The 26,985-nt window shown below is 46.3% G+C and overlaps 1 protein-coding gene across 1 annotated transcript in view; it reads right to left on the reverse strand.

Moving 5' to 3' along the window:
- Positions 1-26,985, reverse strand: part of DNAH9 (dynein axonemal heavy chain 9) — a 346,411-nt gene that overhangs the window by 57,331 nt on the left and 262,095 nt on the right. Inside the window, exons 52-57 of the mRNA XM_082272319.1 lie at positions 26,433-26,621; positions 21,970-22,205; positions 18,855-18,977; positions 11,238-11,442; positions 7,217-7,381; positions 3,565-3,705 (exon numbers count right to left, since the gene is read on the reverse strand). Coding sequence (XP_082128445.1) covers positions 3,565-3,705; positions 7,217-7,381; positions 11,238-11,442; positions 18,855-18,977; positions 21,970-22,205; positions 26,433-26,621 — 1,059 coding nt within the window. The remainder of the gene's footprint in view (positions 1-3,564; positions 3,706-7,216; positions 7,382-11,237; positions 11,443-18,854; positions 18,978-21,969; positions 22,206-26,432; positions 26,622-26,985) is intronic.

The raw sequence follows: 26,985 nt of genomic DNA on the forward strand, positions 1-26,985 counted from the left end.
ATAACAGAGTAAAATAGAATAGAAAAAGGAGGAATAGAATAGAATGAAAAATAGAATAAAATAGAAAGAATATAACCATCTTCTGGAATTCGAAATTCAAATTGAATAACTTTGAATACAATGGAAAAGAATAGAAAAAAAGAATAGCATAGAAAAAAAAAAAAGAATAGAATAGAAAAAAATAGAAAGAATATAATTCAAATAGAATTCATAATCGAATAGAATACAAAAAGTGTAGAATGGAAAATAAAATAATAGAAAAGAAAAGCATAGGATGGAATAGAATAAACAACAGAATAGAAAGAATAGAACAATATAACTCCTTTCTGAAATGAGAATTTTGAATTAATTTGAATTTGAATAGAATATAATAGAAAAAAATAGCATAGAAAAAAAAAAGAATAGAATAAAATAGAAAATATATCCTTCCTCCAAAATTTGAATTTCAAATAGAATTTAAAATCTAATAGAATACAAAAGAATAGAATGGAAAATAAAATAATAGAAAATAAAAGAATAGAGTGGAATAGAATAAACGATAGCAAAGAATAGAATAGCAAGTATAGAACAATATAACTCCTTTCTGAAATGAGAATTTTGAATTAATTTGCATTTGAATAGAAAAGAATAGAATATAATAGAAAAAAAATAGCATAGAAAAGAAAAGGTAAAAGAATAGAATAGAATAAAATAGAATGTATCCTTCCTCCGAAATTTGAATTTTGAATAGAATTCATAATTGAATAGAATACAAAAGAATAGAATGGAAAACAAAATAGAAAAGAAAAGCATAGGATGGAATAGAGTAAACAATAGAAAATAATAGAATAGAAAGTATATAACAATATAACTCCTTTCTGAAATGAGAATTTTGAATTCATTTGAATTTGAATAAAAAAGAATAGAATATAATAGAAAAAAAAAAAGGAAAAGGACAGAAAATAAAAGAATAGAAAAAAATAGAATATAATAGAAAAAAAAAAAGAAAAGGACAGAAAATAAAAGAATAGAATAGAAAAAAAAACAATAGAATATAATGGAAAAGAAAGAATATAACCACCTTCCAAAATTAGAATTTCGAATAGAATAAATTGGATTTCGAAAGGAATTGGATTCAAATGCAATTTGATTAAAATTTAAATGCAATTCGAATCCATTTGAATTTTCTGTATTCAAATTCAAATAAACTAAACTCATTCCGAAAACCAATTAAACAAATTTATGTAAATAACGTATTGAAATGAAACGAAACTAAACACGTTTTTTTCGTGCTGCACATGTCTAACCTGGAGACTCGAGGGGAGACCTGCATTGACGAAGACCTCCAGGAAAGCAAAACCCCTCCTCTCAGCCAACATACATATATATATATTCAGAGAAAGAATACAAAACATTTCTAAATTTTGCTACCTTCTATTGTTTTATTTTCATCATCCCTCCCGACAGGAAGAATTGTAAGAGAAAAGCAAGAAACCGGGAGTGAATGACAATTGACGTTTCCAACTGTCTTCTGTTCAGGGTTAATAAGAGCTCATGGAGAACGTCTCTGACATCTCAGCAAAGGTGGAACTATCCAAAATGTTGGAATGTGTCAAGACGCTGGCGCTCAGAGAAATAAGTAGAAGATCAGAGAAAAGGGAGTCTCATTCTTCGATGTAAAGCAGTTATTCAGCTGCAGGGATGCTTGTCCTGAGCCATGGCCCCAGGGGAGGACAGGGCCAGGGGGCAGGGGGGCAATCGCCCCCTCTGGCTGCTCTGATGCCCTGTAAAAAAGGCTGCACTGCTTCTGCCACAGACATGCCAAAATTATTCTTGTTGAAGAGAAGTAAAAAGTCCCCACTGCTGACCTACTGAGTGCGGGATGAAGACGGGGACAGAGAGCAGCCCCACTAGGCGCTTCTGGACCGGAAAGGATTTGCCCCCTTAATGACCAGGCCATATTTTGCGATTCAGCACTGCGTTACTTTAACGGACAATTGCGCGGTCGTGCGGCGCTGTACCTTAAAAAAAAAATATGATGTCTTTTTTTTTTGCCACAAATAGAGCTTTTTTGGTGGTATTTGATCACCTGTGCGATTTTTATTTTTTGCGCTATAAACAAAAAATAGCGACAATTATGAGGAAAAAAAAAAAAAACAATATTTTTCACATTCTGCTATATAACATTCCCAAAAAAAAAAAAAAAAAATTTAAAAATCTAAATTTTTTAACATCTTAGGCCAATTTGTTTGCTGCTACATATTTTTGGTAAAAAAAAAAAAAAAATCGCAATAAGCGTATTTTGATTGGTTTGCGCAAAAGTTATCGCGTCTACTAACTACGGGAACGATTTATGTCATTTTTATTGTTTTTTTTTTTACTAGTAATGGCGGCGATCTGCGATTTTTTGCGGGACTGCGACATTGCGGCGGACAGATCGGACTGACAATTTTGACACTTTTGGGGGGACCAGTGACATTATTACAGTAATCAGTGCTAAAAATATGCACTGTTCCTGTAATAATGACACTGGCAGGGAAGGGGTTAACATTGTGGGTGATCAAGGGGTTCAATGTGTACCTAGGGGTGTGTTTCTAACTGTGGGGGGGCGTGGCTTGTGAAATGATCATAGAGACCTGTGATCTTATATAGAAGGATCACAGGGGCTCTGTGACCATTCCAGGGAGAAGAACGGTCAGCTGTGTTTACAACAACTGACCGTTCTTCTCTCTCAGCAAGGAGTGATCGCGGGTGTCAGGCGGCAATCAGAGCCGCCTGCCCACTGCATCGGCTTCCCCGCTGACGAGCGGGGGCTGGGAGCGCGCCGGCGGCGGCACGCGCTCGCCTCCTAGCTGCAGGCACCCGACCGACGTAGGCCTACATCGGTTTGCCTAGGGGAGCCACACTGCCGCAGTAAATATGCGGTAAGCAGTCGGTAACCGGTTAAAGACTCTCCCCTGGTCAGCCCCAACTGAGCTGTCCCAGCTCCCCCCCAACCGCCCCCCTGGATTCAGCCGGTGGGTAGAGAGTACCTGGAGTGGAGCTTCAGCCTGGAATGGGGCTCAGAAGGAGGCTGGGAAGAGGGAGAGTGGGAGTCGCTGCACCATTGGCCTCTGCATTGCACTTGCCCCCTGGGCCGAAAGTTGCCAGTCAGCCCCTGCATGGCCCTCCTGCAACCCACCTAAGAACATCAATCTCATGCCAGTTGCAAGCCTGATTTCAGATTTCAGCTCCCAAAAAGGATTGCGACATCATACTGAATGAACTAAGCAATGGTTCACATGTTTTGAAGTCATGAATTGGAGGTGTTTTTTTTATTATATTGGCTTTTCTATTGCAATTCTGTGGCAGAACAGGCGATGATCTACAGGGAGATACACAAATACCGGTAATAACGCTACTTGCTTTAAGGTTTAGTTGCCGTTATTAAAAGTTGAGCCAAGTTACTGCAAAGCAATATGAAAGTCTCAGTTATAATTCCTGTACATAAAATCTGAAACCGACAGAGGCATGAGATTGGCAGAAATGAAACAAAGACATAACCGGGATGTGTTGGAGCTTATACTGGAGTCATTAGTCACCGACCTTCAGAGAAAACTGATACATGGGGTGGATCTTATTGAGGTCGTTCATAATGAAGTAGAGGAGAGAGGCGCGGGCAGCGGCCGGGCGGTAGTGTTCTCGTGCCTCATTCAGCTTGGCTTCCGTCACTTTGGCTTCTTGGACCTAGGCAAGATAAAACGGTCAGACCGAACCTGTGTATATGGGGATGGCAACATTGCACATATAATGTTTAAACATTAAGATATCTCCAGACATTAGGTGGTCGGGTCATGTCTCACCAGCATCCTTACCACCATAGACCAGCGCAGAGCACAAACCAGCAGGCACATAGCAGCCACCATGGTATTTAAAGCCCAACTCTGGGATTAGGGCCTTCTGGTCTCATATTGTACATCTCTGCCCATCCACAATCCATCTCCTACAGGTTTTTTAAATTTTCGAGTTCTAGAATTAATAAATTAAGTACATTTCTACCTGTGACATCATCTTAGATCAGGGGTCTCCAAATTTTTGAAACGAAGGGCCAGTTTACTACTGTCCTTCAAACTTTAGGGGGGCCAGACTGTGGCCAGTGGGAGTAAGAAATGCCTTGGTATCGGTGAGAGTAAACCATGCCATAGGCTTGGTGGTCAGCGGGAGTAAAAAAAATGACATTGTTGATATCAGTGGGAGGAATAGTGATCCATCACTGGTGTCAGTGGGAGAAATAGCGCCCAATCAATGGAGTCAGTGGGGGGAATAGCACCCCATCACTGGTGTCAGTGGGAGGAATAGCACCCCATCACTGGTGTCAGTGGGAGGAATAGCACCCCATCACTGGTGTCAGTGGGAGGAATAGCACCCCATCACTGGTGTTAGTGGGAGGAATAGCACCCCATCACTGGTGTTAGTGGGAGGAATAGCACCCCATCACTGGTGTCAGTGGGAGGAATAGCACCCTATCACTGGTGTCAGTGGGAGGAATAGTGCCCCAGAACTGGTGTCAGTGGGAAGAATAGTGCCCAATCACTGGTGTCAGTGGGAGGAATAGTGCCCAATCACTGGAGTCACTGGAGGAATAGTGCCCAATCACTTGAGTCAGTGGGAGGAATAGTGCCCCATCACTGGAGTCAGTGGGAGGAATAGTACCCCATCACTGGTGTCAGTGGGAGGAATAGTGCCCCATCACTGGTGCCAGTGGGAGGAATAGTGCCCGTCCACTGATGTCAGTGGGAGGAATAGTGCCCAATCACTGGTGTCAATGGGAGGAATAGCGCCCAATCAATGGTGTCAGTGGGAGGAATAGCACCCCATCACTGGTGTCAGTGGGAGGAATAGCACCCCATCACTGGTGTCAGTGGGAGGAATAGCGCCCAATCACTGGTGCCAGAGGGAGGAATAGTGTCCCAGAACTGGTGTCAGTGGGAGGAATAGTGCCCAATCACTGGAGTCTACTGGAGTCAGTGGAGGAATAGTGTCCAATCACTGGTGTCAGTGGGAGGAATAGTACCCCATCACTGGAGTCAGTGGAAGGAATAGTGCCTCATATCAGTAAAATAATTTGTTCTCTGAGGGCCACATAAAGGCAAGCAGAGGGCCACATCCGGCCCATGGGCCACAGTTTGCAAACCCCTGTCTTAGAGCAACCGTTTAAATCAGGAGTGGTCAACCTTCCAAAGAGCGAGGGCCACTTGGGTAACTGGCCATGGGCCACAATGAAATGGTTCCGAATTTTTTATTTTGAATAGCATAATGAACAATTTCCCCCTGCAGCAGCTGAATGTCAGCTGGAGGGAGAGGAAGAGAAGCTGTCTTTCAGTGGTTGCAGGAGGAAAATGGAGTGGATCGGTTCCTGTATATGCTGCCCCCACAGCCTCTCCTGTCCAAGTGTAAAACAGACATCTAGGGCCCCCTGGAGCATGGGGTGGGGTCACCATTGTGACCCCTGACCCTACACCAGTGGTTGGGGGGTGGGGGTAAAAAGGCATCTCAACTATGGGGTTTTACCAACCCCCAACCTGCAAATGTAAACAAACCCTTACTGTCCTGACTCTGCTATTAAGCTGCTTTCATAGTAATGCACTGCGGTTTACCTGCACTGCATATGCACCTGTGAGTTAGCTGCGCTTTGCCATAGACTTCTATTCTATATTTTACGGGCATGGTGCACTTTCTGAAAGCCAACCAAAACCCCTGCATTCAGAAGTTTTGGTGCGCTTTTAAAAAGCGCACCAAACCAGCAGGACAAAATAGGAGTGCTCTTCCCTGGTTTAAGGACGAGGGCCATATCATAGGGCTCCGGGGGCCACATGTGGCCTGCGGGCCAATGCGTGCGCACCCCTGGTTTACATAAATGCCTGGGAGGAGGGTCTCTGTAGCTGTGTCATGTCATGGGCTTCTGTTGTCTGGGGCTCCATGTCCCATCATTCCTCCCCATTGCTCCCTGTCTTTGAGCACCCCTGGTTTACATAGATGCCTAGAGTAGGGTCTCTGCAGCTGTGTCCTGTCATGGCCTCCTGTTGTCTGAGGCTCCATGTCCTCCATGTCTCCATTGCTCCCTGCCATTGGGTGGATTTTTGGGCAGAATAATAGGGTAGGCAGGAATAACGTAGAGGTTTGGCAATAATACTGCTCATAAGACTGTTTACGTCGACAGGTTTATGTCAGCGCAACAGCAGTGAGAACTAAATGGGGGCAGCAAAAATACCAGTCCCTGTGCAGATAACAGACGGGTAAATGTGTCCAGCCCCCCCTATGGGAAATAAATCATAAAATGCAAGGAAACACTGATAGAATATCCCACAAATATGTTTTTTTGCCATACAATATGGAAATGTACTTTCTGTCCTTGAGCAGAATCGTAGGCGGAGTAACGGGGCAAAGCAAGATTAACATAACAGCATTGTAATAATCTCACCTACAAGACTCTTTACGCCAAAAGGTTTACGTCAGGGCAACAGCAGTGAGAACTACATCAGAGCAGTAACGGGACTGGTCCCCATGCAGATGAGTGGGCAAACATGTCCCCAAAACAGGAAATTATTATTACAATTAATGGGATCCATGACGGTGATAGGATATTCCTGTGTGTCCAACAGATATGGTTTGGCTGAACATAATTGCCAATACAGTTAGATTTCCATTTCTGACCAATTTTTACCAGAGCTCAAAATTCCTGTCAATGGGCAGAATCGCAGGGCAAGTAACAGGGCAACATTAACATAGCGGCATTGTAATAATCTCACCCAGAAGACTCTTTACGCCAAAAGGTTTACGTAGCGCAACAGCAGTGAAAACTACAAAGGGGCAGTGAGGGGATTGGTCCCCATGCAGGTAATAAGTGGGCAAAAATGTCTATTCTCCAATACAGGAAATAATTATTACAATGTAACGAATCAGTGAGTTTGTGATAGGATATTGCTGTATTTTCCACAAATATTTAGTGAAATGCACAGAAAACAGATAGATTATTGCTCATACATGGCTATTTTTATTTTTAAATTTTGACCAGAGTTAGGCTTTAAAAGGAAAAGACCAATGTAATCGTTCATACAGCCAGCAGCCTTTAGTCATTACAGCCGTACTATTAACACCATTGCAGTCTGGTCACATACTACCTGAGAAAAGGTAGGGGAAGCCATAGCAGCCAATCAGAATTCAGCCTGCCCAAGCTGAGGCTAATCTAAAGCCTTACCTTCTCTTCGATTTCTGCTGCCGTCCTCTTGGTGATCTCCAGGTTTTCCACCAACTCGGTGTCCCCCAGAAAATTCCCAGAGGCAGAAGACAGACGGGACAGAAGGTTGTCTTCGAGGGTCTTCAGGGTGATCTTGAAGCCGTTCTGCTGCTTGGTCAGGTTGGACTGAATACAAAGAAGGATAGTTCAATATTAAATAACAATAAAGTTTAATGTACATCTGATTTGCCAGTCTGGTAAACTGAATGGTGCAGGCATGCAATTCAATACCCTTCTACCCTCAGTCCACTCAGGCATTTTACAAATTGTAACTTTCTGCTTGCTGGGTGGATATGCTTTTGCCATTATGACACACTTACCCCTAGGGTCACCTCCCCATGCCATGTGAAGTTCATGCACCCCCTGTGATCACAGTCTCTTCTGGGTCCACCATTGGGCAGCCACTGATGATGAAACTCCTGACCAAGGTCCATACAAGTGGAAAAAATGGTGCACACCAATAACTTCACTTCCTTTCAAAAATGTTACTCCATAAAAAAACGACAGGGTGGAACACATCAGAAGGGGATTTTCAAGGTATGGACTTGCAACATGCTTTGAGTTGCTGGGGTTGGGTCTTTCAAATTCCATACAAATACCTTAGTAGCACAAAATGATACTTGGTTCCGTAACCTCTAAACGGGGTAATACCGGGAGGTGGGTAGGAGGTGGAACCAAGGCATGGTGCTTGGGTAGGGGGCCGAGACGAAGGGTGCATCAGAAAGGGGAGGGGGGGTCCTGCACCAAATCTTTGCAGAACAAAAACAGCCCTGCTTGTATCTATTAACGCAATTTCAACTAAGCTTTAGTTTTAGCTTTAGAACATTAGACCTCATTCAGGTGCAAGAGGCAGTGCTCTGTGTAGGCAGAGCTGAGTAACAGCCACACCCCTTAGCAGGGGCTGACTGGCAACTACAATACAGAGGCCCATAGTGCAGCGATTCGGCCCCCTTGTCACTCTCCATCTTCCTGGCCTCCACCTGACCCCCCCATTCCAGGCTAAAGCTCTACTCCAAGTACTCTCTACTCACCGGCCGAATCCAGGTTCCCAACCTGGCCAGCAGGGGGCAGTTGGTCGGGGCTGCCTGGGGGAGGAGAGTCTCCAGTGGAGAATGGAACCAGCCTCTGTTCAGATACAGTGTACATCACCCATGCTGGGGGGGAGGCCTACACTCTGTCCTTGTCTACATCCCACACTCAGTAGGTTAGCGGTGGGGACTTTTTACTTCTCTTCACCAGGAATCCTTTAGGCATGTCTGTGGCAGAAGTGGTGCAGCCATTTTACGGGCATCAGAGTTGCCCCGGGGGGCAATTGCCCCCCCCCCCTGCCCCCTGGCCCAGATCTCCCCTGCCCCTTAGCACATGTGTCCTCACATAGATTTATGTAGCAGAGAAAAGGGCATGTCTGGCCAGGTCTGTTATTATAGGGCATGTCTGGCCAGGTCTGTTATTGAGTGCACTGGGTCGAACTCTGGTGCCTATTGGATTCCAGATTTGACACCCAGTGAAACTGCTGTTAAAAAGACACACCTACTGGTAAGTAAGGGTTGTGAGTTAAATGTCCATCCAACTTCTGTCTGACTTATACTTCTTTTTATATGACTTAAGACCTTATTTAAGACAAATCAGAAAAATCCATTTATCCTGCGCTGACCAGATCCATAAAGAAGAGGTTATGGACAGAGCAGAATACAATCCCTTAAATTCATCAGGGTAATTTAATTGACTTCTGGCTGCATCTAAACAGAGATTGTAAAAGTTAGCAGCCATCTGGAAGAGCTTCTTCCGCTCTCTTGTTGGCCGGGGCCCGTCTTTAATATGCGCAGTGCGATCTGTCAGATGTCATATCAGGTAGACGGCAGACTGACAAGCCGATGGAGTGATTTATAACACTTTGTATAATTACAGTGTAACATCTCTGCATTCTGATTCCTGAAAAAGAAACTTTTCATCAGCTTTTAGCAGGAGACAAAACGAAGAGGCAGAAGAAAAGAGAGCGCGATAAAATCAGGAGAGCCGAGCGGACGGAATCTCTCCCCATTAAATCAAGTCTGTTTGGTACGTGAGCCTTAATCGCAACATCTTCCAAAGGCTGATTGCAGGCTTGTCCTTCTGGAAGTGTTTGTATTGAAATGAAAAAATAAAAATAAAGAAGCAGTGACAGGAATAATTCATTATCTCTCCTGAGCTCCCCGCCCGCCACCTGATTACCGCAGATAAGAGACGTGCACAAAGAGAAATTAGCCCCGTCCGGCTGTCTGCTGAGAAAGTTTTCATCTTACTCGCCCAAAAATAAAATGGGAAAACTTTTGCATTAATTAGATCAGGCCGCTTCATTATAATCCTTTTTTCCTGGAAATAAGTAGAATTTATTTTGTGGTTAGGGATGCGTCCTCCTAAAGGGGCTATTCAAGAATGACTGCAGCTGTGCTGAAAGTCTACCTAATGTGCTTGAATTTAGGTTTCTCTAACCCCTTTGGCCAAATTTAGAAAACCTTTTACAGGGTTTCTAGGTGGGACACTCGTGCTCCAATCCAGCCATTCTCAACCAGGGTTCTGTGGAATCCTAGGGTTCCTCCAGAGGTTGCTAGGGATTCCTTAAGCTGTGGCTGATTGGCTTCCCATTTGATGGTCCCTACCAAGTTCTGGGGCCAATACCACTTGACTGAGTCAGTGGCATGACATCAATGATCCTTTTAGCAAACTGTAAGGGTGGCATTTCGACCATTAAGGTACCTACCACTGCCTGTAGGCAGATGCAGTCTAATTTCTCCTCTGCAGGTGGCGCTTGTCAGCAGCTGCATTGCAGCCGGAGAGGAAGCCAAGACAAAGAGGTTATAGGCGCAGAGGCTTGATCATAATACCTAATATGCAAGAAATGTAGTTATAAGGTATAAGTCTGTAACCAAACCGTGACCCACACTGTGCTTGTGGGCTTCAAGCGGTATACAGCTTCCTTTAGTCTTGAACATAGATATTAAATATTCCAGCCGTCCCCATACAAAGCTAGCTGACAACTTAGCTTGTACTGGAACCTTCTCCTTTATTGAACAGTCACACAGTTCTTATACAGCCTGAACATCCCCCTGCTGATCAGATTACCACACACAGGTCAGGGGTTGCCTGATTACATTATTGTATGCAGATGAAATTGTATACATAGAATTAACCTGAACTATCTAGCCATCTGGACAGAAACAATATGTAAGTTCATTAACAATTAACACTGGGACAGACAGAATCCACATCCCACCTCAGTACACAGACAATAGGGATAGCCTGTCTCTGACACTGAAGTACAACACACATTATCATAAGTGTAAACACATAACCCATTTGAAGCAATCTAAACCATTTTCTCAGTGTCCATTAAGTATCTGTCTTTCACTCCCAGTGATGGTGAGTACCGTCACAAAGTCCATAGTAAATCCAAAAATGTCCAAGGCACTAGGGCAAGCTTCTTGGTGGAGCAGACTTAGAGGCACTTCTCTGCTTTTGTTTTTGTCTGAGGAAGCCAAGAGGAACATGGTTTCTCTATGGTTTCCCAGGGTCACTGGGGAAGTTATCCAATTGCATGCACCCCATGTGACTCTAGTAGCCATCTTGGGTCAGATACAGCCTATTCAAGGCCCTGGCTCCCAGGCTTAGCACACTTTTGTGAGTGGGTAGTGTAGTGACAGGTACCCCATCTGTTAGCGACAGAACTAGCAGCAGGGAAAGGTTCCTGACCAGGAGGAAAAGTGTAGGGTTTGCAACTTAGCTGGACATCTTCCTGCTTGAGCATGAGACGGAGTCAAGACGGAGCATGAGACGGAGACGGAGTCAAGAATACATACTTCTATATGTATTATTTTATAATGTATCTAATTACATTATATGTATGTTTAATGTATGTATTAGATATAATATATATATTTTTTTTAACCAGACTTTTATGTCACTTTAAGTTATCTGCTATTGTTGTTGGTATGGGTTTGGTTACCTTAAGCTCTTCCAGATCGGGTCGTTCCATGCTGACCACAGCTGCCAGAAGTTGGTCCTCCAGGCCATCACGGGTGACAGTGAAGTTGATGAGCGTGCACTGCGCTTGCATCTCTGGTTGGTAATGGGGATTGGCCAGCTTGGTGTGCAGGATGAGGCGGAAGTTGGGACTGTACTCACACTCCTTGTCTCCAATCTTGATGTACCTAAAACAAAGAAATCAGGAAGTGAAAGTTCCTGTCAGGACTACCAGAATAGACAACCAGATATTCTACACATTGTCCTGTACTGGCCAACAAACTACCCCCAGGAACCTACCAATCTAAAAATGATGTTACTGTATGTGCCTACCGACACAAAGGCTGAGGAAGGAGGCACTAATATCGTGCCTACCTATATGAGACAATTTGCTGGTTATGGGATTACAGGACAGTAAGTCTGGTGAGGATAGGAAAATATCTCCCCCCCCCCTACTTCTATACCATAGAAGTATTTTATACTGTTAATGTGTGTGTGGTAGTGCTGGAGGACCAGTATATGCCAGTGAACTCTAAATTAGAGGTTAATTCATGGTGGAGTGCTGAACTTGTGTGAAGGACCTCAGCTTCTCAACTCCAGGATGAGACCAGTCATGGTGCTGGTTCTCTAACAAAGTGACATTGGTGAATGTTGGGTGTATTTTGTACAAAGAGTTTTTTAACTTAGTAGTTTAGTTCTAGACTTTATTGGTATTCACATAAAAATGCAGCCGGGGATTGGGATACTTCCTTCTTCAAGGCTCTGGGTGGTGCTATTAGCTGTAAGCCCTATGATAACTGGAGCCAGTGTGCAAGTTATTCGTGCCCCCCTGAAGGAGCCTTTGGTTAAATTGTTTCCTTTCCCCTTAGTGAACACACACAGTCAGGCACACAGCATTTTCTTCATTCCTCTACTGGCTCGAAGGAACAGTCTAGGAGTGTCTTTTTAGGCTTTTATTGGAAAGATAAGCTTGGATAGGGTGAATGGAGCATGGGATACCCCAAAACTGATGAAGTGAACACTTTGAGGACTCTTCTATAGCTTGCTGAGCTACACAAAAATGTCCCATAGAAGCTCTATTGGTGACAGACTATTAAGACTTTTCTCCAAAGTGCAAACGCTGCACACAATCACCAACTTCCAGCAACAGGGTCATTAACTCACACGGCCACAGGATCATTGGTTGCCTTCTTCCACTATCCACCCTGCACTCTTCATTGAGAGAGTACGAACTCACACCACCATAGGACAGCTGGACACCTTTGCCCCCAACTCTCCAGTGAGCTTTTCCCAGATCCAAATAAATACCAGGACTAGACTTTGTGAATAGGCCCCTGAGCTTAAGCCTTAGCTAGGACCTCAATGTATTCTAGATGGCACCTCCAGTAATCCTGTCCTGAGGCAGAGCCCCTATACAGGGGTCTCTTCCAGCAGGACTGAACCTAGGAACTCTGCTGCTCCTATCTCAGGTCCCTGACCATTTGTGGGCTCTCCCACCACCTACTGGGAAAACTCCCCCAGACATTGGCTAGAGTTCCATAAATATTTAGGCTGTCCACTCTGTTCTTCCTCCTAATACACAGCTCAAAAAACATAAAGGAACATCTTTTAATCAGAGCATAACATTGTGTCTATTAAACTCCTGGGATATTGATCTGGTCAGATAAGTAGCAGAGGAGGTTGTTGATCAGTTTCAGCTGCTTTGGTGTTAATTAAATTAACAACAGGTGCACTAGATGGGCAACATTGAAACAGCCTCCAAAACAGGAATGGTTTTACAGGTGGAGTTCACTAACATTTTTTTCCCTACTCCTCTTTTCTGACTGTTTTTCACTAGTTTTGTTTTTGGCTAGGGTCAGTGTCACTAGTGGTAGCATGAGGCGATACCTGGAACCTATAGAGGTTACACAAGTAGTCAAACTCATCCAGGATGGCACATCAATATGTGCCATTGCCAGAAGGTTTGCCGTGTCTCCCAGCACAGTCTGAAGAGCATGGAGGAGATTCCAGGAGACAGGAAGTTACTCTAGGAGAGCTGGACAGGGTCATAGAAGGTCCTTAACCCATCAGCAGGACCGGTATCTGCTCCTTTGTGCAAGGAGGAACAGGATGAGCACTGCCAGAGCCCTACAAAATTACCTCCAGCAGGCCACTGGTGTGAATGTCTCTGACGAAACAATCAGAAACAGACTTCATGAGGGTGGTCTGAGGGCCCGACATCCTCTAGTAGTGGTCCCTGTGCTCACTGCCGGGCACCGTGGAGCACAATTGGCATTTGTCATTAAACACCAGAATTGGCAGGTCTGCCACTGGCACCCTGTGCTTTTCACAGAGGAGAGCAGGTTAGCCCTGAGCACATGTGACAGACGTGAAAGGGTCTGAGAAGCTGTGGAGAACATTATGCTGCCTGTAACATCGTTCAACATGACCGGTTTGGTGGTGGGTCAGTGATGGTTTGGGGAGGCATATCCATGGAGGGACGCACAGACCTCTACAGGCTAGACAATGGCACCTTGACTGCCATTAGGTATCGGGATGAAATCCTTGGACCCATTGTCTGACCCCACGCTGGTGCAGTGGGTTCTGGGTTCCTCCTGGTGCATGACAATGCCCGGCCTCATGTGGCGACAGTATGCAACCAGTTCCTGGAGGATGAAGGAATTGATACCAATGAATGGCCCCCACGCTCGCCTGACCTAAATCCAATAGAACACCTATGGAACATTATGTTTCAGTCCATCCGACGCCGCCAGGTTGCACCTCAGTCTGTTCAGGAGCTCAGTGATGCCCTAGTCCAGATCTGGGAGGAAATACCCCAGGACACCATCTATCGCCTCATTAGGAGCATGCCCCGACATTGTCAGCCATGCATACAAGCACGTGGGGGCCATACAAACAACTGAGGACCATTCTGAGTTGCTGCAATGAAATTTCAGTACAATGGACTAACATCATTTTTTCACTTTGATTTTCGGGGTGTCTTTGAATTCAGCCCTCTGTAGGGTGATCATTTTCATTTCCATCAAACGATGTGGCATTCTTTCTTTCCTAACACATTACCCAGTCCATACCAGTATAGATCCTAACACATTACCCAGCCCATACCAGTATAGATCCTAACACATTACCCAGTCCATACCAGTATAGATCCTAACACATTACCCAGTCCATACCAGTATAGATCCCAACACATTACCCAGTCCATACCAGTATAGATATGCAGTATTATATTTTTCCCTATTGAGATCTGTTTTCAAAGTGTTCCTTTCATTTTTTTGAGCAGTGTATAATTCCAGAATCCTCTGGAATACAGGGGGAAGTAATCAGAGCAGTGACCTGTGAAACACAGAGCAGACCTGAAGAATCAACCCCTGCTCCACTGATTACCGGGAAATTAAATTAAATTTACCTTATAATCTACACTACTCTATGAGGGTGCTACATGTAACTGGAAATTGGAGAATATTGAAATAACCCAGCCACCACCTCCAGTTATCACAAAGCCCATGGCATACAACATCAGCCAGGGCCCTGCAGGAGGAGGTACCCCAATCCCCCAAAATGCGTTGAATGCATTTTTATATAAATACTGAAACTTTCTTACTGGAACCGCTGCTTTGTATTACACATGGGGGGCTCCTCCTTAAACATACACAGATGTCATTAACTTGTACAGCGCCAACAAATCTTCCACAACATTTAACACAGTAAATCAGCCAAGAGAAATGTTCAAAATGCAGGAGCCTAAATTGACCAATCAGTAATCATCTCTGACTGATTTGACCGCTCCAGACTAGTGAAAGCTAAAGACTGATTGCTTGCTTATGTGCCTCGGTGAGCACTGTGGTCAGTTTGGTGTTCCTTTGCTGCCAGTGACATGGTTTCATGGCATGAAAAGCTAGGCTGGGCTCCGTTTTCTTTTATGGGAGAACACAGGGTAAATCAGAATGTCTGCTCCTAACCAGTGGAGGATGAAGGTTATCTTACCCCGCAAATGTTTGCATGGGTACACACATGGGCATACTTACAACTTCACTCCAAAACACATTCTACTACTCTTCCCCAGTATGGGGATACCACACGTGTAAGACTTCTTTGCTGCTTATATGCATAGCTGGGCCCATAATCCAAGGAGCACCTTGAGGCTTTATAGGGGCATAAATCTAAGGAGCACCTTGAGGCTTTATAGGGGCATAAATCATACATCCATTTCTTGACTACCTATCACATTTCCTGAGGCTCTAAAGTGCCATACCTACACCATCCCTACATTTACGGCTAAGCTTCTGTAAAAGCAAATCTTGTCTAAGTACATAATGTGTTCTCTTCCTTGGATCCTTGTGTATTTCTTCTATATTTGTACAGAAATCCAGTGTGAAACTTTGTGTAATAAAGAACGCTCACTGTTGCTTTCTCCTTGTCCAGGGTGACTGGCCTTGTCTCGTCCCTACTGGCCCCTCCCACAGATCTACTCTGCCCAAGCTATGTATAAGACAGTAATGATTGCAAGGTAATATTTGGGTTTGCAATAGACATGTGCGTGACGATAAAAAATTGTTTTGTTTTGTTTAGATGTGTAATCTAGTTATTTAGTTTTATTTGGTTAATTCGTTCAATTCGTATTCAGAATTCGTATTCGGAATGCGTTTTATGTATTTTTTTGCATTTTCTTCGAATTTACCGATTTGTTTTTTTCAATTTAAAATGTTCAAACCGATACATTTTGAATTGTTCAAATCGAAAACTTTCTAATTTTTTTTCGATTCAATTGTGGCAAAGTGAACAAACAAAAGAAAAATCTTCATCAAATGATTACAATGACTCTTTAAAAAAATCTTTAGTTGAACAAAAACAGCATTATTTCGAAATGGAACACACACAGTCCTTGATTCATTAAGAGCCCAGGGTGAACATGCCAAACTGCACCCCCCCCCCCCCAAAATGCAGAAGCATTATGTGTCAGCAAAAATCACACCCTAAAAAAAATGAGCACTAATCTGCATTCTTACCCCTAAGCATAAATTTCCCCTCCTCCCAGCACAAATCTTTGTCCCCCCATTCCCCCTCTCAGCTCAAATCCTCTCTTCCCCCCCTCCAAATTTCCCCTCCTAGCACAAATACCCTCTAAATCAGGGGTGGCGAACACGCGGCTCTCGAACTGAATGCGGCTCTTTGGCTCTTTGCCTCTTATGGTATACTGTGGCTCGTCTAGCGCAGTGTTTTTCAACCACTGTTCCGCGGCACACTAGTGTGCCGCGGGACGTTGCCTGGTGTGCCGTGGGAACAATTGAAGAATAGATAAGATTTAAAAAAAAAAATTTAAAATTTTCGCCCATTGGCGGGCGCCGTACTGTGTCCTGGGTATGGGGGGTGGAGTCAAAAACCAGCAGGGGCGCCGATTGGCGCTCTTCAGCGGGACACTCCCACTTTTATGATGTCCGGGCTGTGATTGGTCCAGACTCCAGCCTGGACCAATCACAGTAGGACATCATCTTCCGCCTTCCTTCCCGCCCGAGCACAGTGTGCGCAGCAGCGGAGAGAAGAAGACGTCGCGAGTCACCAGGAGGACCGGAGCGGACGGAGACCAGGACTCAGCGGGAGTCTGCAGAGAGACCGCATTCGGATCCAGACCAGGCCACAGGCGCAGCGTGAGGAGGTCATCTGGAACCAGTCAGTCAGCAGCCTGGTAAGTGAGTCCTCCTCCTCCTCATGCCTATTCCATCACCTTTGCCATTATTATACCATCTGTGGCATGCCATACCATCTGTGCCATACCATCTGTGCCATGCTATACCATCTGTGCCATGCCTGTACCATCTGTGCCATGCCATACCATCTGTGCCATGCCAGTACCATCTGTGCCATGCCTGTACCATCTGTGCCATGCCATACCATCTGTGCTATGCCTGTACCATCTGTGCCATGCCATACCATCTGTGCCATGCCATACCATCTGTGCTATGCCTGTACCATCTGTGCCATGCCATACCACCTGTGCCATGCCATACCATCTGTGCCATGCCATACCACCTGCGCCATGCCATACCATCTGTGCCATGCCATACCATCTGTGCTATGCCTGTACCATCTGTGCCCCAGGCTGCATCATCACGTCTCCCATCTCCCAACACTGCACGGGCCAGAGAGCGTGGGGACCCGTGTGTCTCCCTCCCGCCTCAGCTGCATCTTCCCCGCCGTGGTGTGGCTCTCCGACTCTCACAGTTTAAAATTTTGGCTCCTTTTGTCGAACTTGTTCGCCACCCCTGCTCTAAATCATCCCTACTAGCACAACCCCCCCCCCCCCAAAAAAAAATCCCCACCTAGCACAAGTCCCCTCCACCATGTCACCTCTTCTAGCACAAATCCTCCTCCCCGTCCTCCCTCCCAACACAAATTCCCCACAAATCACCTTCCAAAGCACCCCCCCCCAAATTTCCCCACCTAGAACAATTCTTACCTCCGTTGCTCCCCAAATTCCCCCACCTAACACAAATCCCCTCCTCCCCAATTTCCTTGTGTCGTCTCTGCACCTCACATGATACCACAGTGCCCAGGGCAGCCATCCCTCCTACCCACCCCTTGTCCCAGCCCTGCCTGGCACACCCTCTGAGTAAGCCTATGCCTTTTCCCTTTATACAGTATATGTTACTGCTTGGTATTTGGCTATTTAGGCAGGGTTTCCCTTTATGCCAGCCGCTCTGGTAAAATGACAGCGGAGATTAGTGGAGACGGGAACGCCGCACACATGAATCATCCGAGGGCCATTCCTCATTCTCCGCATAATTATTATTCCTGGAGGTCAATTACACTCATCGTCACATGCAGGAAATTCTGTTGACGTGCTGCTGGACGGGTGTCATTGTGTTAACAGCTTTTCCCCCTTAATGAGAAACACTAAATGACTTGCATGGCAGTATTTTTTTTTTTCCCTTTCAATTAATCTGCCGCGTCGGATTCTTTCATCGCGTCGTGTCACCGGCTGCCCGAGGTGTTGAAAACCCCAATTTAATATACGAAACCTGAGAGCTCCGCACCGCACTGCAGCCCGGGGAGCCAGGAACGTACCAGGAATCTGACACGTTGCCCGGTGGCATCTCACGAAAGATGCGGCATAATGATCGTCACTTGGAGCGCCATATGAATATATTACACACGCTTCATTTTATATCAGAAATAACCTGATCAAGTCGTCTTTGCTGCCTGAAATGTAAATATGCCAAAAGTCAGTTTTATTCGGCGTATGGCTGGGCTGGCAAGTATTTTGTCACTTTGTTGCAAATTTTGGAAGAATTGGTAACGCTTTGGCGTCAAAACTGCATCAGTGAAACCCTTAGGCCCCATTCATGCTTGTGCGACCTGATAGTTGTGCGACCTGATAGTTGGTGCGACCTGATAGTTGGTGCGACTTTGATGCGACTTGAGGTCCATAGCCCTCAAGATTACACAGGCATTGCTTCAAGTCGCGTCAAAGTCATAGAATTTTCGGCGGCCGATATATCAATGCATCCTTAGTTTGCATATCGGTCTCGGATCCTTCTTGGTGGGGACGACCACAAAGCTGTAGGAGAAGAATCAGTGATGGGTTCTAGCAATGCTTTACCTTCCTTTCTTGATGGTTTCTCTGCCCAGTAAAGGTCCTAGGACCGGATCTACGCTCTCCTCCAGGTTCTCTATAAGGACCACGTCTCCTCCGCTCAGAGCTCTCTCCAACGTATCCAGATACCTGCAAAAGGGGAATAAGGAGAGAAATAAAAGTCTGAGAATCCCCAACGAGGTTACATTTCAAGGCGTTCCCAGAAAAAGAAAATGCATAAACGAGAAGCAGTTTCAGATGGCGGCGGCATGGTGGCTTCGTGGTTAACACTAAGGGTGTTCCAGCCAGGACTGGGACAAGGGGCGGACGGGGGGGGGGGGGGGCTGCCCTGGGCACTGTGGTATCATCTGAGGGGGGGGGGGCATATGTAGGGAGAGAGGAATCAAGCTGGGGAGGATGGGGAAGCAAAGTTTTGTGCTGGGTGGCTGGGGGGGATTTCAGCAGGGGGGGCAGATTTGTACTGGAAGATGGGGGAACTTATGGGGGGAGGGATTTGTACTAGGAGGGTGGATTGAGTTGGGGATTTGTGCTGGGAGGGGAGCTTTGGAGTGGGTGGGGGGAGAAGATTTGTGCTCGGAGGGGAGATTTAAAGGGTTGAGGATTTGTACTAGGCGAGGGGGGGGGGTTGTGCTATATAAGTAATATGGTAGAGGGAAGGTTTTTTTTTGGGGGGGGGGTTTGAGGGGTAGAGGATTAGTGCTAGGAGGGTAACATTTTTTGTTGAGGGGGGCATAGGTAGAGAGAGAGGAATCAAGCTGGGGTAGGATGGGGGGGGGTAAAGATTTGTGCTGGGTGGGGAGGGATTTCAGCAGGGCGGGGGGGCAGATTTGTTCTGGAAGGAGGGGGAACTTATGGGGGGAGGGATTTGTGTTGAGAAAGGAGGGCACATTTAGGGAGTTGTGCTAGGAGTGGTGATTTGTGTTGGGAGGGGGATAGGGGAAGAGGATTTGTGCTGGGGGGGGGGGGGAGTTGGTCTATAAAGTAATATGGTAGAGGGAAGTTTTTTTTTGGGGGGGTGGGAAATTTGAGGGGTAGAGGATTAGTGCTAGGAGGGTAACATTTTTTGTTGAGGGGGGCATATGTAGAGAGAGAGGAATCAAGCTGGGGAAGGATGGGGAGAGCAAAGATTTGTGCTGGGTGGGGGGGGGGGGGGGATTTCAGCAGGGGGGGCTGATTTGTACTGAAAGGAGGGGGAACTTATGGGGGGGGATTTGTACTAGGAGGGTGGATTGGGGTGGGGATTTGTGCTGGGAGGGGAGCTTTGGAGTGGGGGGAGAAGATTTGTGCTCGGAGGGGAAATTTAAAGGGTTGAGGATTTGTACTAGGAGGGGGAGGGGGGGGGTTGTGCTATATAAGTAATATGGTAGAGGGAAGGTTTTTTTGGGGGGGCTGGGAAATTTGAGGGGTAGAGGATTAGTGCTAGGAGGGTAACATTTTTTGTTGAGGGGGGCATATATAGAGAGAGAGGAATCAAGCTGGGGGAGGATGGGGGGGGGAAGATTTGTGCTGGGTGGAGGGGATTTCAGCAGGGGGGGCAGATTTGTACTGGAAGGAGGGGTAACTTATGGGGGAGAGATTTGTACTAGGTGGGTGGATTGGGGTGGGCATTTGTGCTCGGAGGGGAGCTTTGGAGTGGGGGGGGGGAGATTTGTGCTCGGAGGGGAAATTTGAGGGGTAGAGGATTTGTACTAGGAGGGTGGATTGGGGTGGGCATTTGTGCTGGGAGGGGAGCTTTGGAGTACGGGGGAGAAGATTTGTGCTCGGAGGGGAAATTTGAGGGGTAGAGTATTAGTACTAGGAGGGTGGATTGGGGTGGGGATTTCTGCTGGGAGGGGAGTTTTGGAGTACGGGGGAGAAGATTTGAGCTCGGAGGGGAAATTTGAGGGGTAGAGGATTTGTACTAGGAGGGGTTGATTTTTTTTGGGGGGGGTGGGAAATTTGAGGGGTAGAGGATTAGTGCTAGGAGGGTAACATTTTTTGTTGAGGGGGGCATATGTAGAGAGAGAGGAATCAAGCTGGGGAAGGATGGGGAGAGCAAAGATTTGTGCTGGGTGGGGGGGGGGATTTCAGCAGGGGGGGGCTGATTTGTACTGAAAGGAGGGGGAACTTATGGGGGGGGATTTGTACTAGGAGGGTGGATTGGGGTGGGGATTTGTGCTGGGAGGGGAGCTTTGGAGTGGGGGGAGAAGATTTGTGCTCGGAGGGGAAATTTAAAGGGTTGAGGATTTGTACTAGGAGGGGGAGGGGGGGGGGTTGTGCTATATAAGTAATATGGTAGAGGGAAGGTTTTTTTTGGGGGGGGCTGGGAAATTTGAGGGGTAGAGGATTAGTGCTAGGAGGGTAACATTTTTTGTTGAGGGGGGCATATATAGAGAGAGAGGAATCAAGCTGGGGGAGGATGGGGGGGGGGGGAAGATTTGTGCTGGGTAGAGGGGATTTCAGCAGGGGGGGCAGATTTGTACTGGAAGGAGGGGTAACTTATGGGGGAGAGATTTGTACTAGGTGGGTGGATTGGGGTGGGCATTTGTGCTCGGAGGGGAGCTTTGGAGTGGGGGGGGGGGGGGGAGATTTGTGCTCGGAGGGGAAATTTGAGGGGTAGAGGATTTGTACTAGGAGGGTGGATTGGGGTGGGCATTTGTGCTGGGAGGGGAGCTTTGGAGTACGGGGGAGAAGATTTGTGCTCGGAGGGGAAATTTGAGGGGTAGAGTATTAGTACTAGGAGGGTGGATTGGGGTGGGGATTTGTGCTGGGAGGGGAGTTTTGGAGTACGGGGGAGAAGATTTGAGCTCGGAGGGGAAATTTGAGGGGTAGAGGATTTGTACTAGGAGGGGTTGATTTTTTTTGGGGGGGGGGGGGATTTGAACTTGGAGCAGCCCTTGCACCCAGGGAAGGCCATCCCTTCTACCCACCACTTGTCCCGGCCCTGCCTCCCACATATTGTAAAGCCTTGAGGGAAACAAAAAAAAATAAACAACTTATAAGAATATGATGTGCATAGGAAGCCCTGACCACAAGAGCTTACAATCTAAAGGTAATGGGGACAATCTTTTGCCTGTCCCCTACAGCTCTGACAAGGAGTACATGTGATCAGGGCCGCCAACCCCAAACCCCTCCCACTTACCCCCGCTGCCCAATTCGGATTACGCAGAGATTCTCCCCATATTTGTTCTTGATCCACTTGATGCCTTGTAGTTGTGGATCGACCATCAGAGGCCAGCGCTCGCAGCTGGTCAGGATGGTGGCGTTCTCTGTAGACATGCGGTCAGCCGGAAGACCCTCGTTCTGCCAGGTTGCTACATCTGCATCATCAGTCAGCATGGTTAGGGGGTCCAAAGATGGCGTTACTGGTATGGGGACCTGGAGAGGAAATAAATGGTAAGAGTTAGATAAAAGAAGGAGCAGAGTCATCCAGCAGTGCAGAGTATTTCAGGAGAGGAGAGTTATAGAGGAAGGAGCAGAGTCCTCTAGCAGTGCAGAGTATTTATTTCAGGAGAGGAGAGTTATAGAGGAAGGAGCAGAGTCCTCTAGCAGTGCAGAGTATTTATTTCAGGAGAGGAGAGTTATAGAGGAAGGAGCAGAGTCCTCTAGCAGTGCAGAGTATTTCAGGAGAGGAGAGTTATAGAGGAAGGATCTGAGTATTTCCGGGTGGGAAGGTGCTGGTCTCTCGGAGTAATCAGTCCTCCTGCACATAGCAGAACGTCTCTTCTATTAGGAAGGTGAAATTGCACTTTGGCTGTTTGCCTTATGATAACGAGGCCAAGCTTTGGGTCTCACAGCCAAGTTGATTAAAGAGTAAATTCCAGTTCACAGTAAAAGTTTCTCGGCTAGATTTGATTAATGCAATCGCCTTGTAGCCCCCCGGCAGAGAGCCTCTTGCAGATTCCTCCTCCTCTGCTTCGTTTTATGCCTCTCATGAATAATCAACCAATAACAGCGGCTCCGAAGTCTCCGGTGATGTGCGGCACGCACGCCTCTGTCCCAGCATGGCCCTCGCAGGGAACGCATTATCCGGGAGCCCCGCTGCCTTCTACACTCTTATAAATGCCGTCAGGACGGCAAATATGCCAGAAGCGGCCACACACGGCTCTCTACATAGGAAAGCTGAATTTCCATCCTCAGCCTTTTGTTCAGACATTGCACGGGAGCGAGTCGTTATAATGTGACATTTTGCAGATCGTAGGTGGAGGTGGCAATGTACTAAGGGCAATGTACTAAGGGCAGTGTACTAAGGGCAGTGTACTAAGGGCAGTGTACTAAGGGCAATATATACATGAATATGTCATCATTCCCTCCAGCTGCATATTCTTCCTCAGATACAAAGCCAGAGTCTTATCGCATTATGGCACTCTGCATAAAACTAGAGGAAAAACGGTTTAACCTTAAAATACGTAAGGGGTCAGAGCAGTAAGGATGTGGAATTCTCTTCCACAAGCAGTGGTATCAGCAGGGAGCATCGATAGTTTCAAAAAACTATTAGATGGGCACCTTAAAGACCACAACATACAGGGGTATACAATGTACAACATACAGGGGTATACAATGTACAACATACAGGGGTATACAATGTACAACATACAGGGGTATACAATGTACAACATACAGGGGTATACAATGTACAACACACAGGGGTATACAATGTACAACATACAGGGGTATACAATGTACAACATACAGGGGTATACAATGTACAACATACAGGGGTATACAATGTACAACATACAGGGTTATACAATGTACAACATACAGGGGTATACAATGTACAACATACAGGGGTATACAATGTACAACATACAGGGGTATACAATGTACAACACACAGGGGTATACAATGTACGGTTAACAGCAATCACACACACACATCATAGGTTGAACTGGATGGACTGATGTCTTTTTTCAACCTCACTAACTATGTAACTATGTAACCGGTGATTTGTTAACCACTTCTGGACCGGAAGATTTTCCCCCCTTTAACCACTTTAAGACAGAAGCATTTGCCCCCCTTCCTGACCAAGCCCAATTTTGCAATTTGGCACTGAGTTACTTTAACTGACAATTGCGCGGTCGTGTGACGCTGTACCCAAATAAAATTGACGTCCTTTTTTTCCCACAAACAGAGCTTTCTTTTGGTGGTAATTGATCACCTGTGCGATTTTTTGATCATGAGCTATAAACAAAAAAAGTGACAAATTTGCAAAAATAACAATATTTTTCACATTTTTTTTATATGAAATTCCTCAAAAAAAAAAAATGTAAAAATCTAATTTTTTTAACATTTTAGGCCAATTTGTTTTCTGCTACATATTTTTGGTAAAAAAAAAAAAAAAAAATCGCAATAAGCGTATTTTGATTGGTTTGCGCAAAAGTTATTGCGTTTAATAACTAAGGGAAAGATTTATGTCATTTTTATTGTTTTTTTTTATACGGCGGCAGTCAGCCCCTCCCAGGCAAAGTGACGTACCGGTACGTCACTAGCCTGGGAGCCAATAGGGGACAAGCGCAAGCCGCCGGAGGCACGCTACCGCCCACGCTCGTACCCTAAGAAGCCCGCGCGTGTGACCGGCGGACCCGATGTCCGCCGGTCACTCGCGATCGTCTGGTGGAGAGGGAGAAAGGCAGGCAGCTTGTGTAAACAAAGCCGCCTGTCATTCTCCCCTGTGTAACAGCACAGATCATACGGTTCTGCCATGTAGGATCGTTTATCTGTGCTGTTACACACACAGCCACATCCAATGACAGTTAGAAACACGCCCCCTAGGGACACACTTAACCCCTCCCTCTCCAATAAAGTTAACCCCTTCCCTCCAGTGTAATTTTTACAGTAACAGTGCATATGTATAACTAGTAATGGCGGCGATCTGCGATTTTTTGCAGGACTGCGACATTGCGACGGACAGATCGGACCCCTAACTGACATTTTTGACACTTTTGGGGGGACCAGTGACATTACTACAGTAATCAGTGCTAAAAATATGCACTGTAACTGTGATAATGACACTGGCAGGGAAGGGGTTAACCCTGTGGGTGATCAAGGGGTTAAATGTAAGCCTAGGGGAGTGATTCTAACTGTGGGGGGGAAGTGGCTTGTGAAATGACCATAGAGACCTGTGATCCTATATAGAAGGATCACATGAGCTCTGTGATCATTCCAGAGAGAAGAATGGTCAGATGTGTTTACAACATCCGACCGTCCTTCTCCCTCAGCGGGGAGCAATCACGGGTGTCAGGCAGCAATCTGCCGAGTGGGAGCGCGCCCCCTAGCTTCCCGCGTGCGACTGACGTAGGTCTACGTCGGTTTGCGCAGGAGAGCCACCCTGCCACAATAAAAAGGCGGCAGGTGGTCGGGAAGCGGTTAATGACCAGGCCATTTTTTTGCGATTTTTTGCCATTTAGAGGCGCTGGACTGAAGCCAGTGGGAGTAGAAAATTCCCTGGCATCGGTGGGAGTAAGCAATTCCATAGGCCTGGTGGTCAGTGAGAGTAAAAGAAATGACATCATTGATCTTAGTCAGAGAAATAGTGTCCCATCATTGGTATCAGTGGGAGGAATAGTGTCCCATCATTGGTGTCAGTGGGAGGAATAGTGCCCCATCATTGGTATCAGTAGAAGGAATTGTGCCCCATCACTGGTTTTAGTGGGAGGAATAGTGCCCCATCACTGGTTTTAGTGGGAGGAATAGTGCCCCATCACTGGTTTTAGTGGGAGGAATAGTGCCTCATCATTGGTATCAGTGGGAGGATTAGTGCCCCACCATTGGTATCAGTGGGAGGAATAGTGCCCCATCACTGGTTTTAGTAGGAGGAATAGTGCCCCATCATTGGTATCAGTGGGAGGATTAGTGCCCCCTTATTGGTATCATTGGAAGGAATAGTGCCCCATCATTGGTGTCAATGGGAGGAATAAGTAGAAGGAATAGTGCCTTCTATAAGTGGAGGAATAGTGCCCCATTGTTGGTGTCAGTGGGAGGAATAGTGCCCCATCATTGGTGTCAGTGGGAGGAATAGTGCCCCATCATTGGTGTCAGTGGGAGGAATAGTGCCCCATTGTTGGTGTCAGTGGGAGGAATAGTGCCCCATCATTTGTGTCAGTGGGAGGAATAGCGCCCCATCGTTAGTGTCAGTGGAAGGAATAGCGCCCCATCTTTAGTGTCAGTGGAAGGAATAGTGCCCCATCTTTAGTGTCAGTGGAAGGAATAGTGCCTCATCATTGGTGTCAGTGGAGGAATAGTGCGCCATTATTGGTATCAGTGGGAGGAATAGTGCCCCATCATTGGTGTCAATGGGAGGAATAAGTAGAGGGAATAGTGCCTTCTATCAGTGGAAGTAGTAGTGCCTCATAGGCCAGACAAAGGCAAGCAAAGAACCACAACTGTCTCACGGGCCAGAGTTTGGAGACCTCTGGCCTAGTCCATTCCCTTCTGTGCTAATCCTGCCCATCCAAGTGTCCTTGGTTTAAACTGGATGGAGACCACCTAGAGCCAATGGCATTTCAGAAGAAATGTCAGCTGGTCCCTCTTTTGAGTAAAGTGCTAAATCCCAGGCATGATGTCCACTCCGTGCTGCAGAGTGGCTGTAAATCCGGTACTTACTTTCAGCTCTCCCAGGTAGGGTTTCCAGGTTTTATCCATGAGGTCCTGTCTGTACTTCTTGGTGAAGTAGCCGAGGTAAGACACAAAGGCGGTGATGAGCAGGACATCGCCACAAAGGGTGCTTTCCTGGAGCTTGAAATTTCTCACCGATTCGGCCCATCGGACGTTTTCTGATGCAAGACCTCCAACCTAGAAAAGAGAAATGGTAGTTTACAGGTGTTGGCCAAGCATTCTATCACATTTGGTCTACCTGAAAGAAGGGAATGTTCTTATCTTTGGAGCTGAGGGGAGATTCTTCTGCTACCATACACTGACAGAATGACCTTTTTTTTTTCTAGCTATATGTGTGCTCAAAATTTATTCCAGGCCAGGGTAGGGAAGGGCAGGGTAGGGCAGGGTAGGGTAGAGTAGGGCAGGACAGGGCAGGCTAGGGTAGGGCAGGGTAGGGTAGGGCAAGGCAAGGCAAGGCAGGGCAGGGTAGGGTAGGGCAGGGCAGGCTAGGGAAGGGCAGGGTAGGGTAGGGTAGGGCAGGGCAGGGAAGGGCAAGGCAGGG

This window comes from Pelophylax lessonae, assembly GCF_965119305.1.
Source record: "Pelophylax lessonae genome assembly, chromosome: 11".
NCBI classification, from domain to species: Eukaryota; Metazoa; Chordata; class Amphibia; order Anura; family Ranidae; genus Pelophylax; species Pelophylax lessonae.